Source organism: Ammodytes marinus (genome assembly GCF_949987685.1).
Source record: "Ammodytes marinus genome assembly, chromosome: 23".
Taxonomy (NCBI): domain Eukaryota; kingdom Metazoa; phylum Chordata; class Actinopteri; order Uranoscopiformes; family Ammodytidae; genus Ammodytes; species Ammodytes marinus.
The window spans coordinates 2,378,020-2,395,725 of NC_137227.1; the positions used below are offsets into that span (position 1 = coordinate 2,378,020).

Below are 17,706 nucleotides of genomic sequence, written 5' to 3' on the forward strand. Positions count from 1 at the left end.
AAATATGACCTCCACATTCTGCAAATTCAACAAATGACCGTTTTTAGTTGTTTACAACCTATAACATGTTTTGAAACTCTGTTGTGCATAATAATTTGGAACAGTGCATTTGGAGTTTTTTTTTTTTTAAATATTTTTATTATTGGGAGGTTTGTTCAATAACATTTGAAATATACTCTAACGGTTGATGACTTGAAAATTATACTGACTGTGATTTGCATCGACTATTTAGGAAAATCTTGGAAAATCTCATTTGCATTATAATTTGGAATGCAGTGTATACCAAGTTTATAATTGAATCGCACAGTTTAGTTTACTATAGATATGCAGAGCCTTTTTGTTCTGCAAACTAATGGAGTGTAGCGTCAGTTCAGGAAAGATATGGAGTCAAGCCGGCTGTCAAACTATGCACGTCAGCTGACAGCCAGTTTCCACTTCTAGCATCCCATTGGCCATCCACTCAAAGTGGCGCCTTATTTAAGCTGCTCTAGCCTGCCTACTGGTGCTGCTTCCTCTGCAAGCTCTTGCTACCCACCTCCACCCCACCACCTCCTTGTTACTGTATTTGTCTATCAATGTCATTTCTGCTGTCATTGACTCTTGCTATGTTCTGAACCTTAGGGGTCCTTGCTGAAGATCTCCACACCTTTCGGAATTCCATGTTGCTCATGGAGGGCAGAGGGATGGCTCTCTCTGCGAGTGGAGGGTGTGGAGATCCCAGATCAGAACCATACCGCCAAACATAATTACTACAAAGTATTCTGCTACTTGCAATACACTTCTATGTTGAGTGAAGTATTCCTGACTGAACTGCTAATGTAGCCTGTGTTACTTCACAACATTCCCACACAGACAGAGGAACACAAGCTTACACCAGTACTAACACCTCTGGGAAACATGGTCTCAAATAGTAAAAAAATCATTATATGATATCAAAAGTTGTGTCCCTATACACTCATAAATGACTAGACCATCCACTCCATGGCAACATTCATTTTATTTAATAAAATCATGTGTCATTCAAAAACCAACTTTCTGTAAAGTTTATTAAACTAAACTGACAATATGTCATTTGAATTGATACATGCCTCACTCTTATGCTTACTAACGTGGAACCAACAACTTACATAGTTGGAAGGATTTTTCTGGTTTGGGTTTACATGTAGCCTGGAAATCCAGACCTGCCGATGGCACATTTAAATTAGCTCAACTTACTGGTCTGAGTAAGAACCATTGGAGCTCATTAACTATGTCTAAGAACTATGAACATTACCGATCAAATCATACTATGATATGTGTGGCCGTAACCGGATGACGACAGTGCTGCGCATGCACCGTCGAAGTAGTGATAGTAAACAACAAAGATGGCTGCTGATACATTGTTTGACACTTAACAATTTGGAAGACAGCACTTAAATATTTCATTAGCAAGAAAGATGAATTTGTCATTTTGCCGACCGACCACGGCAAAAGTTTGATTTACCTGATAAACTGCTGTTAGCTAAATAAGCGGGGCTGAATACGTCACCTTGTTCATTGCTCTGATTGGTTGTAGTGCTATCCAATTGCGTGCAGTGGTATTTGGAATGCATGCATTGAGTTGGGAAGGTTTATTGCTCAAAACCCAACACACCAGTCTCTAATATGGGTGCCAACACTGGAATAGGGTAGCAGAAATGCACATCACATCATGCTCACACATTGGCAGCCACAAACTCGTTCATTAACCAAGGTAAACTGACACTACCACCCATCAACTGGGCTTTAAAATCACATGAATGCTCAAATAGGTATTTAACATTTCCACCAGCCACCAAAGGCATCACCATTTACATTCTTTAACCACTATTAAGACATCATCATCCATCTGAGCCACGCATCCCTTCGGCTGCAATGGCCGTGTTAATGCGAGGGAGAGAAATATCTTCCAAGGACGGCAGTCTATTTCTTTGATTATTTATGAAAAGAACGTACTCATGCATCTTTTATTTAAGGAGAAGTGATGATAACCTCAAACACGTCCCCCCCACCAACTCTCTCTTGGTAAAGAGCAAGTGGCATGCATTTAAATAGAATTGAAATCAGCAGAGGGTGATTGGAGTGGTGGCCATTTAAAGTAACTCATCATGGAATAAATTCATTGCTCATATGGGTGTATGTAAAGGAGTGATTCTGACCGATATATACAGTATGTGTTGGTCGGTGTTGCAGACTGAAATAAGCAAGTGAATTATAAGGTAATGGATCCTAAATAAAAATGACAAATAAATGAATACAAACTATGATGTCTCAAGCACCATAGGAAGACATTATTATTATATTATTATATTATTATTATTATAAAAGACACTAACTAATGAATAAGGCTTTACATCATTTCAAACCAAAATGATTGTCATCAATTCCCAGAATAGGTTTAAAGTGAGATTGTGCAACATTTGAGAGACACAATCGTACTTTCTTGCTTGTACAAATGCTTTGGTGCTTAGCAACACTATGCGTTATTGCTTAATGACTCTAAGCTATTTGTCGGAGAAAGAATGTGCTGTTCCTTCCTTCTTTCCTTTCAAATAATATTATATAATAATACTAATAGAAGTTTCCATATCACATTATTTAACACTGGTGGTAATATGACAGTGAGTGCAGAGAAATATGGATTTAGGAAATCACCACCACAGCGTGAGGTTAATTCAAAGTCACAGGGAAGCACATCTAGAATGTAATTCCATACTTTCCAAATGATCCCGTTGAGCCCACTGTTGAATTATTTTTCAACTCTCGCAGCACGTTAACTACGCCTGCAATGACACACCAACACACACACACACACACACACACACACACACACACACACACACACACACACACACACACACACACACCAAGAGTCAGAGAGCGGGAGTGAAAAAGAAAGAACTGTCCTTGAGCAAACTTGTGTATCTTTTCTACAAGATGAGCTAAAAAAAAGTAGGGAGAAAAAAGGAAAAGCCCGCAGCACACAGCAGCAGCAGCCACAGTCTGCAGGCCCCTATCGCCTTGGAGACAACACAAGGACATTTTGTTTTTTGCTCTGCCAGCTTTCACATTCAATCCAAAGGGGGATGAGGGGGAGAGTAACAAAATAAAAAAATAATTGGAAGCTCAAGATCACCAACGAGGTGAAGAGGATTTCGGTATGCTCCGGGGAACATGGTGGGTGACCTTACGGGAAGATTTGAATTTGAGGTTGAACGTTTTATTAAAGAACTACAACAAAACTGTATCTGCTAGACCAGCAAGTACACATGCTAATGGACAAACACAACTATCAGATGGTTGAACTACCCTATTTGAATTGAATATGAACCTATTTTCAAACACCACCTAACAAGCACTATACCTCGCCGCAGCATTTTTAGGCAATTACAGAAAGCACCGAATATACATCGATAAAATGGACTCAACGCCCGTAGTAATTTATCTTCTGCATATTTTATTTATTTATTTATTTGATTTTATTGGTTTAGTTCAGGGGCATTGCACACTAATCAACATCCAAAATGCAAGTGAGCCAGAGTTAGCCTAAGAGGCCAGTTTTCATCTGTTGTCCCCTGCCAGATATTTAAAAGGCAACCTAAAATTACAGAAATAAAATACATGTATAAACAAAGATTTAAAAAACAACATAGTCGACTCAGAAACTACAGTAACACATGGTACGAATGAATTGACAGACAATGGCAAACAAGATGCAATAAGGCTTTGAATCAGGAGTACTACTAACAGCCAGCTTTTTAGATATTCAAGGGTCCAAGGGTCTGTAAACAATGTCCTCACACCTCAACAGGCGACCCTCTCCGTCATTCAATTCACAAGAGACAGGGGTGAACTTCTAGTGGGCACGTTTTAGCATCAGTCTCGTTGGAACACACAACTCCACTTGTCATCGAACACTCTCCGCTTCCATTGCAGCACCAAACCAAACGCACAGACGTGTGTTGCCTGCCGCCACCACACACACACACACACACACACACACACACACACACACACACACACACACACACACACACACACACACACACACACACACACACACACACACACACACACACACACACACACACACACACACACACACACACACACACACACACACACACACACACACACACACACACACACACACACACACACACACACAGCTTTGTGCTTCAATTTCAAAGCATTCATTTCTAACTAATTAGCCTCTCTCCCTGTCTGTATCCCAGGGCTCGTGGCTTCCACAATTAGATAAGCCCACTCTACTTCACACACCAGAGAAAATAAATACAGTGTATATCATAATGCTCTGCTGTTATGAAATGAATCCGGGTTTGTATGACTTGCCATTTCCTGCACCGAAAGCTATAAGAAAAACTACGTCGGACTGGAGATCAAAAGAGGCTGAAAAAGAGGTGGCTTTCTGGGGATAAAAAGAAAAAATTAAAAGCGCATCAGACGGCATAAGTGACTCCTCCAACCCAGTGCTGAACCCAATTACCTCCCTAATTTTTCATATTTGAACCTTTATGCATGGGCACATTTTCAAGTAGGCTCTTGCACTGAACTGACTGTGGGAAAAATATATTGGGCAGTCCTTCTTGTGTGATGTCACCCATTCATTTGTTTCCTAGGCTGTTTTAAAGCCTGCCGAAATGGGAACTTATGGGTGCCTTGCCGGGACATGTATTGTTATAGAGTGAAGTTGTGAGTGAATCTCAAGGAAAGAAATTGCTACCATATACTCGTTTCATTGGGCTGTGAGATTTGAGGCTGCCCGCTGCTTCCACCTATTACGTTTAGGAAAAATTAAACTATCTTTGTTGTTAAAGTTGCACGAGGAAGTTTCAGTTAGTGTTAATTCTAGCAGCCCCCTGGACAAAAGCTTTAGTGTTTCTACTACGCCAGCTGTAGTTCTCAGGAGAGCATACCCAAAGGCATTAAGAAAAAACTATATAAACATAGCATTATTTGGTCTTGATAACTGTTTCATGTCATTTATGATCATAAGAGGAAATATTTGACTTTTTTTCAGAAATATTTAAAAGTTCCTCATCAAGCTTAAAGGCAGCTCACATTACAGAGTGAGCAGGTAGTGGTAGTGGATAGTAGCTGGAGGTTGAGCTTAAGTCTGAATATTCTGTTTACAAAACACAACCAACACATTTTACAAATGGAAAATACAGCCAGGGGGGGGGGGGGGGGGGGGCTCTGCAGATTAGTACACACACACACACACACCACCCATTCTTGTGGTGCCTAAGTGATCAATGAGAGGGGATTATTTGTGTGTGACTATACTTTGCTTTTTAAAGAATATAGTGCAGTGCATACTAGTCTACCTTTTAACATTAAAAGATGTGTCCCAATGTGACCCGAACCCTTAAGAATAAAAGACAAGAGAATTGTAAAGAAAACTGAATGATGCTCTTTGCACATTCAAACAAAGTGGTGTGTTAATTATCAGCCATACACTAATTGAGCATTCATTTGTGAGTCATAATGTCACATGTTATGTTTAATTCAAAATGAATATCTACATATTGTACATACACAGTAAGAAGAATCCTAATCTATGTCAAGCCATCTCACTAAATTAGCACCTGCCTCATAATAGCATGATTCACTCTGGCTTCCGAGCTTATAAATTCCCAAGTGTTCGCGTCAGACCGTCCGACCAAAACCGCTATACATGTGTCCTCGCTTTCCTGCAGGAGACTGGTGGTGGGAAATAAAACGATGATAAAAGTACTGACAGTTAATGGAGCCTTTTGTGGCGGGCCCACAAATCCATCTGACAGTGCAACTGGGGTGTGTGTGTGTGTGTGTGTGTGTGTGTGTGTGGGTAGGGGGGAAGGGGGGCGCTGTAAATTATGCAGCCAGACATCCGGTAATGCTTGGATATCATCTGACATGATGAGAACTGTAATGGATGGGAGCTATGCATTGTTTGGCAATTAATTTCTCATTCCGAAGCTCTTTTTCCCGGGGACTCGAGAGGGCATCTATGGAGGTCACACAGCAGAGGGAGAAGCCTGTACGCCAGGGCTGATATATATGCAACACATGGACACAGGCCCGCAGAGACACTCACAGTGGTTGAGTTAAATGACAAGAGGAGACGTGAGCAGAGACTGCTTGCTTGCATATGCACTACATTGAAGTACCGTTGGGTGAATTCACCACACATGTGTGCAGTAAATGCATGGAAAGGCACACAACACACACACGCTGTTTTTCTATTGCCAGAATTGCATGCAATTTCAATACTTTCAGACTGGTGAGGCTTTGAAATTAAAACTTCACAGAGAGTGTTCATGTATGATTCACATAAATCCATATTAGCAAAATTATCTCTAAAGCTAACTAGAATTTTTGGATTCTGTTTTTATAATCCCAGAGCCAAAACTCAAGTGTCTGAGGGATAGCTTGAGTGTTAGCACATGAGCAGAAGGGATTTCAGACTCCAAGGGTCTCATCATTGGCCAAACGCAGTTAGGCTTTTTCAAAGACTGTCAAACCAACAGTGGAAGGGGCCAAATGGATGGCGCAGTGGCACTCTGACACTGGCGATAAAGAGAGCTAAAGATGCTTCAGAGGCCTCCAATCAGATTTACTCGGCTGATTGGCCAAAATAAATCACTTGGAAGCTTTTGTGCCACAGAGCCTGTTAAATCTAATGTGGCAATTTGGGGGGATAGCTCTTTAGAGAAACCGCTAGCCATACAAACACATACATCAGGAGTGTCCCGGCATACAGATACAACTTTTAGCGAACGTCCAAGCACAAATTGTTACAAAATGGTAAGATTGTTTGACTCTACACACTCAACAAAATACACTAAGTAGGTACACTTTGCTAGTACTGGGTTGGAACACCTTTGACCTTCCCAGCTGCCTTAATTATTTTGTGTTGTGCGTTCAGAGATGGTATTCTGCATACCTTGATTGTAAGAAGTGGTTATTTTAGTTACTTTTGCCTTTCTATCATCTTGAACCAGTCTGACAATTCTCCTCTGACCTCTGACATTTACAAGGCATTTTCGTCCACACAACTGCCGCTCACTGGATATGTTCCATTTTTAGTACCATTCTCTGTAAACCCTAGAGATGGTTGTGCGAGCAAATCCCAGTAGATCAGCAGTTTCTGAAATACTCAGACCAGCCCGTCTGTCACCAACAACCATGCCACGTTCATAGGTCACTTAAGTCCCCTTTCTTCCCCATTCTGATGCTCGGTTTGAGCTTCAGCACATTGTCTTGACCACGTCTACATGCCTAAATGCATTGAGTTGCTGCCATGTGATAAGCTAAGCTATATAAACAGGTGTATCTAATACTGTAAAGTGGCCGGTGAGCGTGTATGTATCTGTCCCTAATAATCCCCCATTCACCCACAGGTTAGACATGAGACAGGGGTCTTCGATTTTCTACTATAAGTATGTTTTCCCCCCATTTCTGTAAGTGTCGGGAGAGATGGATAGGCTGTTAGCCTTAACTGAATGATTGCCTGCCACCCCCTCTCGCATCACAGGTGATCTGTGTATGATTTCTGGATCAAGGTAAGAGCCGCCCAAGAAACCACCATGATGGATGGCCCCGTCAGGAAGGAGGGACGCCAGACAATATCACCTGATGTATATGTAATGGGGTATCGCAAAGAGCTGATGAACATGCCACATTCTAAACCGCATGAAACATGAACTCGCCTGCTCAAACCGACAAAGGGTTCCTTCAAATTCCATATACAAAAATAAGTGTTGGGTGTATATTAAGATCAGTAAAACAAACACATGCCCCCATTAGGTTAGAATTGATTATATTTTGCAAATGATTCCTACATGAGGGCATATGGTTCTGAACACATTCAAATAAGCTCTGACACAACAACAAAGCACTCCCTGTTTCCATGCTAAGAAAAAGCCCAAAGCTGCCTTACTAACAGAGCCCCATTGTGTTGCAGCATTAAAGGTTTTGCCGAAAAGGCTGTGCATTTGTGCATGTCATTTTGTGGTTGTGTGTGTGTGTGTGTGTGTGTGTGTGTGTGTGTGTGTGTGTGTGTGTGTGTGTGTGTGTGTGTGTGTGTGTGTGTGAGTTTATGTGTTAGAAAAATCATTTAGACTATAATCCTGAACATGCACTTACCCTCGGAGAAAATTGCCCTCTCCAAGAAGTGCACTAGCCAGGCGATAAGTGTGTTCTAGCCTGCAAATAAGCAGCCTACATTTCTAAGCCTCATCCTCAAAAAGGGCTTATTGCTGCTTGCGATGGGCAGTTTCTGGTGGAATAGTAGCGTTTAGTTTGAAATACTAGGTGGCTGAGTGGTCGTTGAAGCTTTGCAATCAAGAGAGGTAAGGTTATGGGGCGCTCTTAGCTCAGTTGGTAGGGTGTCCCGGGCCGTCCCCCCCCATGGGCCTCGGCCAGCAGCGGACCCGGGTTCGATTCCAGCCCGCGGTCGTTCTCTGCATGTCACTCCCCTCTCTGCCCTATTTCAACTCTGTCTCTACACTATCAATAAAGCATAAAATGCAAAAAAAAGAAAGAAAGGTAAGGTAAGGTTAAGGTCCTTCAATGGCGCACAGTACCAGTCAAATGTTTGGACACTGACTACTCAAACAATGCTTTTTCTCTATTTGTGTTTTTACCACACTGTACATTAATAGCTAAGGCATACCAACTATTACATGACCACCAGTTTCATGAGGTAGGAACAAGGAATGCTTTTCAATGAACACTTAGCGTAGCTGGAAAGCGAAAAATAACAAAGAACTTTTCAAGAATCCATCAAACGCTAGGATGAAATTGTAACAAAAAAAAATGACAATTAAAGCCTGGGTATATGATGTGGGAGAAAATAGCAGTTGGGATAGAGATTTGAATCCAAATACCTCAACCACTCCACTTGTGTTCTCTCTGGAGAGAGCAGCCAACAACGGCTGACTGTAGGAAAAGCATTCCAGGTGACTTACTCATGACGCTGGTTGAGAGAATGACACGCTATCGTTGAGGCAACATGTTGATGATATAAAATATAAAACAGTGTGTATCTTGTTTAATATGTATTTGCTTACTATGTTTAACATGTGATATCTGATCGTTTTAATGTCTTCAATATTAATCTACAAGAAAATCAAAAAGCAATGGAATGAAAATATGTGGCCAAACCTTTGACCGATACTGTATGACAAACACAGGATGCCACTTGGATCTATGCTAGTAACAGTCCATCAATTATACACAATGACAGCTAGTGGAAGCCTATAGTGCATAAGCGATCATGGAACCCAAAGGAAGACAGTTTTTTTCCCCCTTTAAGAGCACACAGAGTCACAGTCAGATTATCTCCACCCAAACTCTGCCAGCCTGCATTTCTCGCTTAGGCAGCCCCCTAATCAATTTAGTATGCGTCAGACACTTCAAAACGGAGCCAAGAAGGATGGGCATTGGGCGTCCAAAAACATCGGCTGTATGGGCATGAAGGTCGGGGGGCCTGCCACGTCTGCAGGGCTCCCTCCAGGCTAACAGAGGGAGGCTGGCACCATGCCCCGGCCAGATGGCAACATGTGGCAAGATTACAGGAACCGCTAGACAGTCAATGGATCTCCGACACCAATTGTTGCCGCAGACTATATATGCACCAATCACCATCCGACAGAAAGATCGCTCCTACAGCGGCGCATTCAGGCATCTGAGGCTGTCTATCCGAAATGTGAGATGTAGAGAAAACCCAGCAGATAACTGAAGTATCAACAGACTGATAGAGGCTATGTGCTGTATTATGTAAACAGGCTGTAACCACAATTGGTTCTGAATATGTTCATTTGGATGAGAGTAAATTACTGAAAGTGCTTTAATGTACATTAATAGTACATCATAGATAGATAGATAGATAGATAGATAGATAGATAGATAGATAGATAGATAGATAGATAGATAGATAGATAGATAGATAGATAGATAGATAGATAGATAGATAGATAGATAGATAGATAGATAGATAGATAGATAGATAGATAGATAGATAGATAGATAGATAGATAGATAGATAGATAGATAGAAATAACGTTAAACACATCTTACATAAATACAGTATACTGTAGGGTAAGCAGCATGGGGTTTTATCAGATAAAGGTATATTAGTGCTGCAGCAGCAAGTGTTACACAAGTGAGACACATTTTCTCATGTGGCTGCCTTCGTCTTTGCGATACTGTGGAGTCATTCCAGCTAGCACCTCATGCTCACTGGCACACCGCTCAGGGGTTATTGCTGTACAAGGTGAGGTCTGGACTCATTTCTCCAGCTACGTTTAGGGAAACAATACTATATGTAGCTAGACCAGTTCACTACAAGCACAGCAATCTTATTTGGCTTTCACAAGCTTGTTACGAACACTATCATTTCAGTAAATTGGCAATCAGCACATCAGCCATAGAGCAATCTCAATCAGATGGGACAACAAAACAAAGGCAACACAACAGAGGATCGGCACTTCCATCATGGAATACATCGACATGATGATGGAATATCTCCACCCAGTACAATCCATCCAATATTGAGACATTTAGCTACAATTAAAAAACATTGGGGGGGGGGGGGACCCTTAGCTCAGTTGGTAGGGCGTCCCCCCCCCCCGGGCCGATCCCAGCAGCAGACATGTTCTCTGCATGTCACTCCCCTCTCTGCCCCAGTTCACCTCTGTCTCTCTGCACTATCAATAAAGCATAAAAATGCCCAAAAAATATCTTAAATAAAATAAAAAAACTTTCTACCTAGCGGTGACACGCAAATGATTGTTTTTCATTTTAACATGCAATTTTTATTTTATTTAAATGTTCTATTTCTACTCATTAGCTTTTAAATGTTTTATTTATATTGATTTGCTTTTCTAATGTGTATTATGTATTTTAATCTTGCCCCTGTAAAGCTCTTTGAATGGCCTTGTGTCTGACTTGTGCTATAGAAATACAATTGCCTTGCCTTGTCAGGGAGATGTATCATCTAAAGACCATGACTAGTTGATTATAGTTTCAAAGCCATCCTGTCCTTAATTAGTGGTCAGTTCAGACCAACCAACATACAGTCCCCTCCAATAGTATTGGAACAGTGAGGGCAATTCCTTTATTTTTGCTGTAGACTGGAAACATTTGGGTTTGACAACAAAAGATGAATATGAGACAATAGATCAATATTTCAGCTTTCATTTCCAGGTATTTACATCTGGATCTGATACACAACTGAGAAGATATCATTATTTGTAAAGGAACACCACATTTTAAGTGAGCAAAAGTATTGGAACAGATAGACTTTAAATAAATTAAAGTGAATAAAACGTAATATTTTGTCGCAAATCCTTTGCTTGCAATAACCGCATCAAGCCTGTGACCCATTGACATCACCAAACTTTTGCATTCTTCTTTTGTGATGCTTTTACAGGCTTTCACCGCAGCCTCTTTCAGTTGCTGTTTGTGTTAGGGGGTAACTCTCTTAAGTCTCCTTTTTCGCAGGTAAAATGAATGCGCTAGGGTTTAAGTCTGGAGATTGACTTGGCCAGTCTAAAACCTTCCACTTTGTGCCCATGATTAACTCCTTTGTTGTGTTTTGGGTCATTATCTTGCTGCATGATGAAGGACCTTCCAATCAGTTTGGTTGCATCTTTCTTTAAATTGGCAGACACAATGTTTCTGTAGACCTCAGAGTTCATTTAGCTGTTGCCATCATGTGTTACATCATCAATGAAGATTGATGAGCCCGTCCCAGAAGAAGCCATGCAAGCCCAAGCCATGACATTGCCTCCACCGTGTTTCACAGACTAGCTTGTATGTTTGGGATCATGAGAAGATCCTTTCTTTCTTCCAACTTTAGCCTTTCCATCACTTTGGTAAAGGTTCATCTTGACCACAACACAGTAACACATGATAGCAACAGCAAAATTAACTTAGAAGTCTACAGAAACATTCTGTCTGCCAATTTAAAGAATGGTGTAACCAAACTGATTGGAAGATCCTTCATCATGCAGCAAGATAATGATCTGGAAAAACTGCAAAAACAACAAAGGAGTTCATCAGTGGCAATACATGGAAAGTTGTAGACTGGCCAAGTCAATCTCCAGACTTAAACGCTATAGAGCATGCATTTTACCTGCTAAAGAGGAGACTGAAGAGAGTAACCCCCCAAAACAAACAGCAACTGAATGAGGCTGCCGTGAAAGCCTGGTAAAGCATCACAAAAGAAGAATGCAAAAGTGTTGTGATGTCAATGGGTCACAGGCTTGATGCAGTTATTGCAAGCGAAGGATTTGCAACAAAATATTAAGTCTTATTCACTTAAATTTATTTTAAGTTCCAATACTTATGCTCACCTAAAAATGTGGTGTTCCTTTACAAAAAATGCTATCTTCTCAGTTGTGTGTCAGATCCAGATGTAAATACCTGGAAATGAAAGCTGAAATGATGATCTATTGTCTCATATTCATATTTTGGTGTCAAACCCAAATGTTTCCAGTCTACAGCAAAAATAAAGGAATTGGCCTCACTGTTCCAATACTATTGGAGGGGACTGTATGTCATCTAACATCAGTCTAAGATCAATTTTTACAATTTTGAAATAGCAGTGAGCTGCCTGCCACAAGCATACAATCTACATGTTGGTATTGTTCTTGGGTGGTTTATGTTTGCCTTAACTGGCTTCTTGACCTGTGACACTCAACAGCGAACGTGTCTTGTCACACACTCAAATGCTCTCGCTACGCAATTATTTCGACAATCCCATTGGTTTTCATGGACCAATAGCCTGGTCAGAAGCAAATATACAACTTTCTATTTTTACCAAATGCAAATTTCCCACTTAGAGCCGTTTGCAAAGCCTCTGCGTCTTGCACTACAAGTTGTCCCTTGTGGACCAGGTTTAGTTGTGCCGAACGAACCACACAGTGACAGAAGAGGTGATAACACTAAACATGGTGGTTCTGGAAAACTGGGTCATGGGGGGGGGGGGGGGATTGGATACAATGAATTGCCACAACTGTCCAAAGAGCTACAGCCTCTGCAGAGCCCGTTGTGTATTGTAAATGAGTTTGCATAATTTACTAATTGAGTCCAATTTCACCTCAAAGTTGCTTCATGTTCCCGTATGCTGCTGGCTATTCAAGTCTTTGTACATCTGCAGCATGCAGTGCTTGGTGGCTATCTTTATCTGTGTTTTTATATTTGAAACGTAGATCAAAGGGCAATCTATTTCCCAGTTGTCCTCTCATATTCCTCTTTGAATGTGATCATGTGGAGGGGATTAATGGTAAAAAACAGCCTTTATATCTCCCTGCTAATAGCAGTCTGCGCAAGCACATTTGTATCACCAATTCAGTGAATTTAATTCTCAATGGTGTTGTCATGGAAGTGCTTTTGGGCATAGATCACATGTCCTTGGGAGAAAAAAAATAGTTCTCTGTTCGTTGCAGGGAGTATTCCACATTCTGGAATTGTATATACTATATATGGGAAAAAACGGGGTTATTTCCATGAATATCATATAAATAAAATGTTTTGGGGGACTAGGTAAAGGAACAAAATACATATACTTTCTACCAAAAGGCTGAAGGAATCCTTTGCACAAAAAAAAACATAATAACTACTAATTAGAAAAATTGGAACAGTTTCAAGTACATATACAGCTTGATTTGATATTCCAGATACTATCACCCTTTTGCCTGCCTTCGCCCTGTAACATGTGTTGTGCCATGGCCCATGTGGCTGGGCATACGGCGCAGGGCCCCAGCTGTGTGGGGCCTGGCCAATGTCTCTCCTGCTCTGTTGGCCATATACCATGCTTCACTGGTATGGCAGCTCATGCATGCTGATGGTGGGCGGAAGCACAAAGTGAAAATGAGCTTTTTGTCAGAGCGATCACGGAATGACACCTTTTCTGGAAGTGTTACCACGGGACGATGATGATCACAACAGCGGATTAAATATTTATAAAGCCTGTGTTTGTAGCACAAGAAAAAGAAAGGGCTTTGACTTTGACTCTAAAGGGGCTCACTGAATGACTACAGAAGCTCCTAATGCATAGCACTGATTGTATCCTTCTTACATTAAATACTGTTTCTTGGTGAGAGTAATACTTTTTATTTTTGGAGAAGGAATATTGGCATCAAATGGTTTGAAAATCCACATATTCCACACCTTTGTGGCTCTTTCCCATCAGCCATAGTTACTGTTTCCTCAACCACTTTTTCTTCTTAAATCAATATTTCACCTATACCTACATCAGCTGTAGCATGTGGATAGCAAGCAAATAGTTCAAAACAACATGATAAATACAGACTTTGGGTGCAATTAAGTGGTCTAGCCTGATGCTGATTCCAACTCATTTTACTATCCTACAATCTCAACTTTAGGCTCCTTGTGAGGACATTGGGTGGAGAGCTCTTTCATATGACAACACATTCTTGGCCCTGAATAAGTGGGCATCCTCTGCATGGGAGTTGATCCAATGAAATGTGTTTATTAGTCCACAGTCCATTCCATCACTCTTTCATTTCTTATCAGTCTGTTTATCTGACATTTATATTTGTTACTATGACTTCATTCATCCTCTTAACATTTTACCATCTGTATTCATGCATCAGACTCTTTGGAGGGCAGCCTGCTGTGTTGGCTGCTGTTGTCCAGACAACTGCAGCCAACACACTCACAATCTCATCGAAAGACTAAAACTGAGAATTTTATATTGATATTGTGTGTGTGTGTGTGTGTGTGTGTGTGTGTGTGTGTGTGTGTGTGTGTGTGTGTGTGTGTGTGTGTGTGTGTGTGTGTGTGTGTAAGTATGTGCTTTTATTGTGTTAAAACTATTAAAAATAATGGATTATTATGTGTTACAGAAAACACATAACACTGTTTCCCTCTCCTCACTCTATTAGATAATGGGTAGCAGCGAATCATCAAAACTAAAACACTGTAAGCATGGTTTAGGAAATAATTCATATGTTTGTGGGTTTTGTTGGAGCAGGACTCAGTGTATAAAAAAAGATTTGAGGTAGCGTACTGTAGCTGCCGGCTGAGGAAAGTAAATGAAACTGGCACGCGTCAGGTGGAGAATGATCCAGAGGTGAAAGCCAAAGGTAAATACTTCACAGTCACATAACGTGTGACAAATGTGTCTAGAGCTGTTGATGAGATAGTGCAAATAATTTACCTTGGTGTGTCAAAATTGGTAAAAAAAAAATGTTTGTTTCATGCTTCCCAGCAAGCGGCAATTTATAAAAAGAACAATGGACTGGAGAAATGAGACTTTTCAAAATAGTTTTTAAGGAGTTCAACGCGAGCCTTCACTTGCTCCTTCACAGAGGCAACAGCTACAGTGGGTAAACTAATTAGCTTGTCGCTGGAGGTAAATACAGTCCCTGTGTTCCAAATCACATACTCTTCGTTTTACTACACTACATACTAAAGTACAGAAGAGTTTTAGGGCCACAGGAGAGAAAAAAAAAAGATCTAATACGGAATATTTCTTTATCATTATGTCGAGAAATGTCAAGAATAAAGACTAATACTCCGAAAATACTATTGGAGTTAGTGGGGCATTTATGTACTTTCAGCATACTACAATTAACTTGCATGTATCGGGACATCCTAAATCTTTTTCTGGCATACTAAAGAGTAGGGAAGTATGGGGATTGGAACGCAGGGTGAGTTAAACAGCCATGTGTTATGGAATAATTCAAATTTAGTGAATGCTAACTAAGATTTTAGTGTGGCTGTATTGCTTTTACTTATGCACTTACTTACTTACTTACTTACGGTATATGGCTATATTTTTTTAATGTATACAATCTACAGTGTCCATTTGGTTGTTAAACTTAAAAATAATTTAACAAAAAAAATTGTACATTGAGATACATTCCATAGAGACAATTTTCACCAGCCCACGCCATCTTTTCACAGCATCACCATCCAGGTTATCTTTCACATCCATGTCTGAAGTTCTGTCATCAATATTTGCACACCATTTTCCATATAGCGTGCAACACATTGTTAGCACACCAAACCCCTTAAAACACTTTATTTCACCGATCCAAAGCATTGCAAATGGCATTAAAGCTGGGGTATGTGATTTCTGATTGGTCAAAATTAACATGAGCTGTGCACTTTGACCAATCAGAGCGAGGTTCCGTTTCTCTGTTCTTATTGGCTGTTGGGACTGTCCATTCACTTTGGCACGACTTTGTTGGTGTACATCATGTCAGGGAGGGACCATAGGGGAGGGACCAAAGAGAATAAGTGGATCGGTTGAGGTATTTCGATTCGAATCTATATCTCAACTGCCATTTTCTCCCCAAATCCTCCACCCCAGCTTTAAAGCATGTATATTACAATAAGCTTGTCTTACCTAGTCGGTTGTCCAGTGCTCCAAAGTCCAGTGTGTACTTGACGACGTGGTAATTGTTCCAAACGTACAGCAGGTTGTCCCGGGGATTGTAATCCACTGCGGCGATGTACTGATAGGAGTTGGGGAAAGGGATGTCCAGGAAGCCGTCTTTACTGAGCTCCGTGTTGTAGATGTAGTCGATCTTGTTCCCCGTGGCTTCGTTGTCGTCGTCCTCGTACACCGTCTTGACCACGTAGAGTATCCCACAGATCATGAAGGCGTTGGAGGCAGAGCGCTTGTCGTAGGCCGTGTCCCAGGTGCCCTCCACGCGCAACGTGTAAGGGTTGAGCTGGCTGATGACGATGCGCCCGTTGTTCTGCTCCGTGGCGTAGATCACCCAGAGGCCGTTTTCATCCACGGCCAGGTCGATGTCAGACTTCCCTCCCCAGCGGTACGGAGACGTGTCGTGGTAGTTGGCATTGGCGATGATGGCCTCGCCGCTCTTGATGCGCGTCCGCAGGTCAAACTTGACGATGTTGCGGGTGCGCTCCTTGTTGAAAAAGAGCGCCCCGTCGTAAACCACGAAGCCCGTTCCGTCCACGCGATGCGGTAGTTTGTACGTGGTCGTAGGCCTTCCGGCGATAAAGTCTTCTTTGGAGGAATATTCGGTCAAGGTGTCGGTGCGGTAGGGAGTCCAGGGCATGTAGTAGATCTTATCGGAGGCCTGGAGGGGGTCTTTGCACCACGCTCCCGACTGGTGGTCCGATTCAAAGAGGTGTTCGCTCTGGTACACCCTGCGCAGAAGCCCTGGGCACAGGAATACTGAGGAGCCAAAATAGGGGAAAAGACAAGTACAGAGTTACATTGGCAGGTATTATATATGTCAATGAAAATGAGAATGGCAAGCGGGAATGCAATTTACGTTGGAGGTTCAAATCTCTCAAACGTCTCCACTGTGAAGGACCACGGTATTAAGGTATTAACGGTATCTTCGTCAGAGTTGGAGTGATCAGATTTACTGTAGATTAAGGCGAGACACTGCAGGCAACAACATGTTTTTTTTTTCAAGCACTGGTCACATTTGAAGTTTTTGACTGTTTTAATAAACCTTGTTCTTGTAATTCCTCTACAATGTTTAATGGCCATTATCTCAACGTGAGTCTTTTTTTATTATACAATGTATTCTTAATACTAAAGGTTAAAACTGTTACCCTATTCACCTGCAGTGTGCCGCCTTAAATGCAGGAACGATGACCTATTGTCAGACAAACAATATAATTAGTAATGCGATTGGATAACAGGTTTATACAAACACAACC

The 17,706-nt window shown here is 41.3% G+C and overlaps 1 protein-coding gene across 1 annotated transcript in view; it reads right to left on the reverse strand.

Annotated features, from left to right (window-relative positions):
* Window positions 1-17,706, reverse strand: part of LOC307269320 (adhesion G protein-coupled receptor L3) — a gene marked incomplete at its 3' end in the record, with an annotated part of 164,878 nt that overhangs the window by 86,232 nt on the left and 60,940 nt on the right. Inside the window, exon 4 of the mRNA XM_080052261.1 lies at window positions 16,409-17,209. Within this exon, the coding sequence (XP_079908387.1) occupies window positions 16,409-17,209 (801 nt within the window). The remainder of the gene's footprint in view (window positions 1-16,408; window positions 17,210-17,706) is intronic.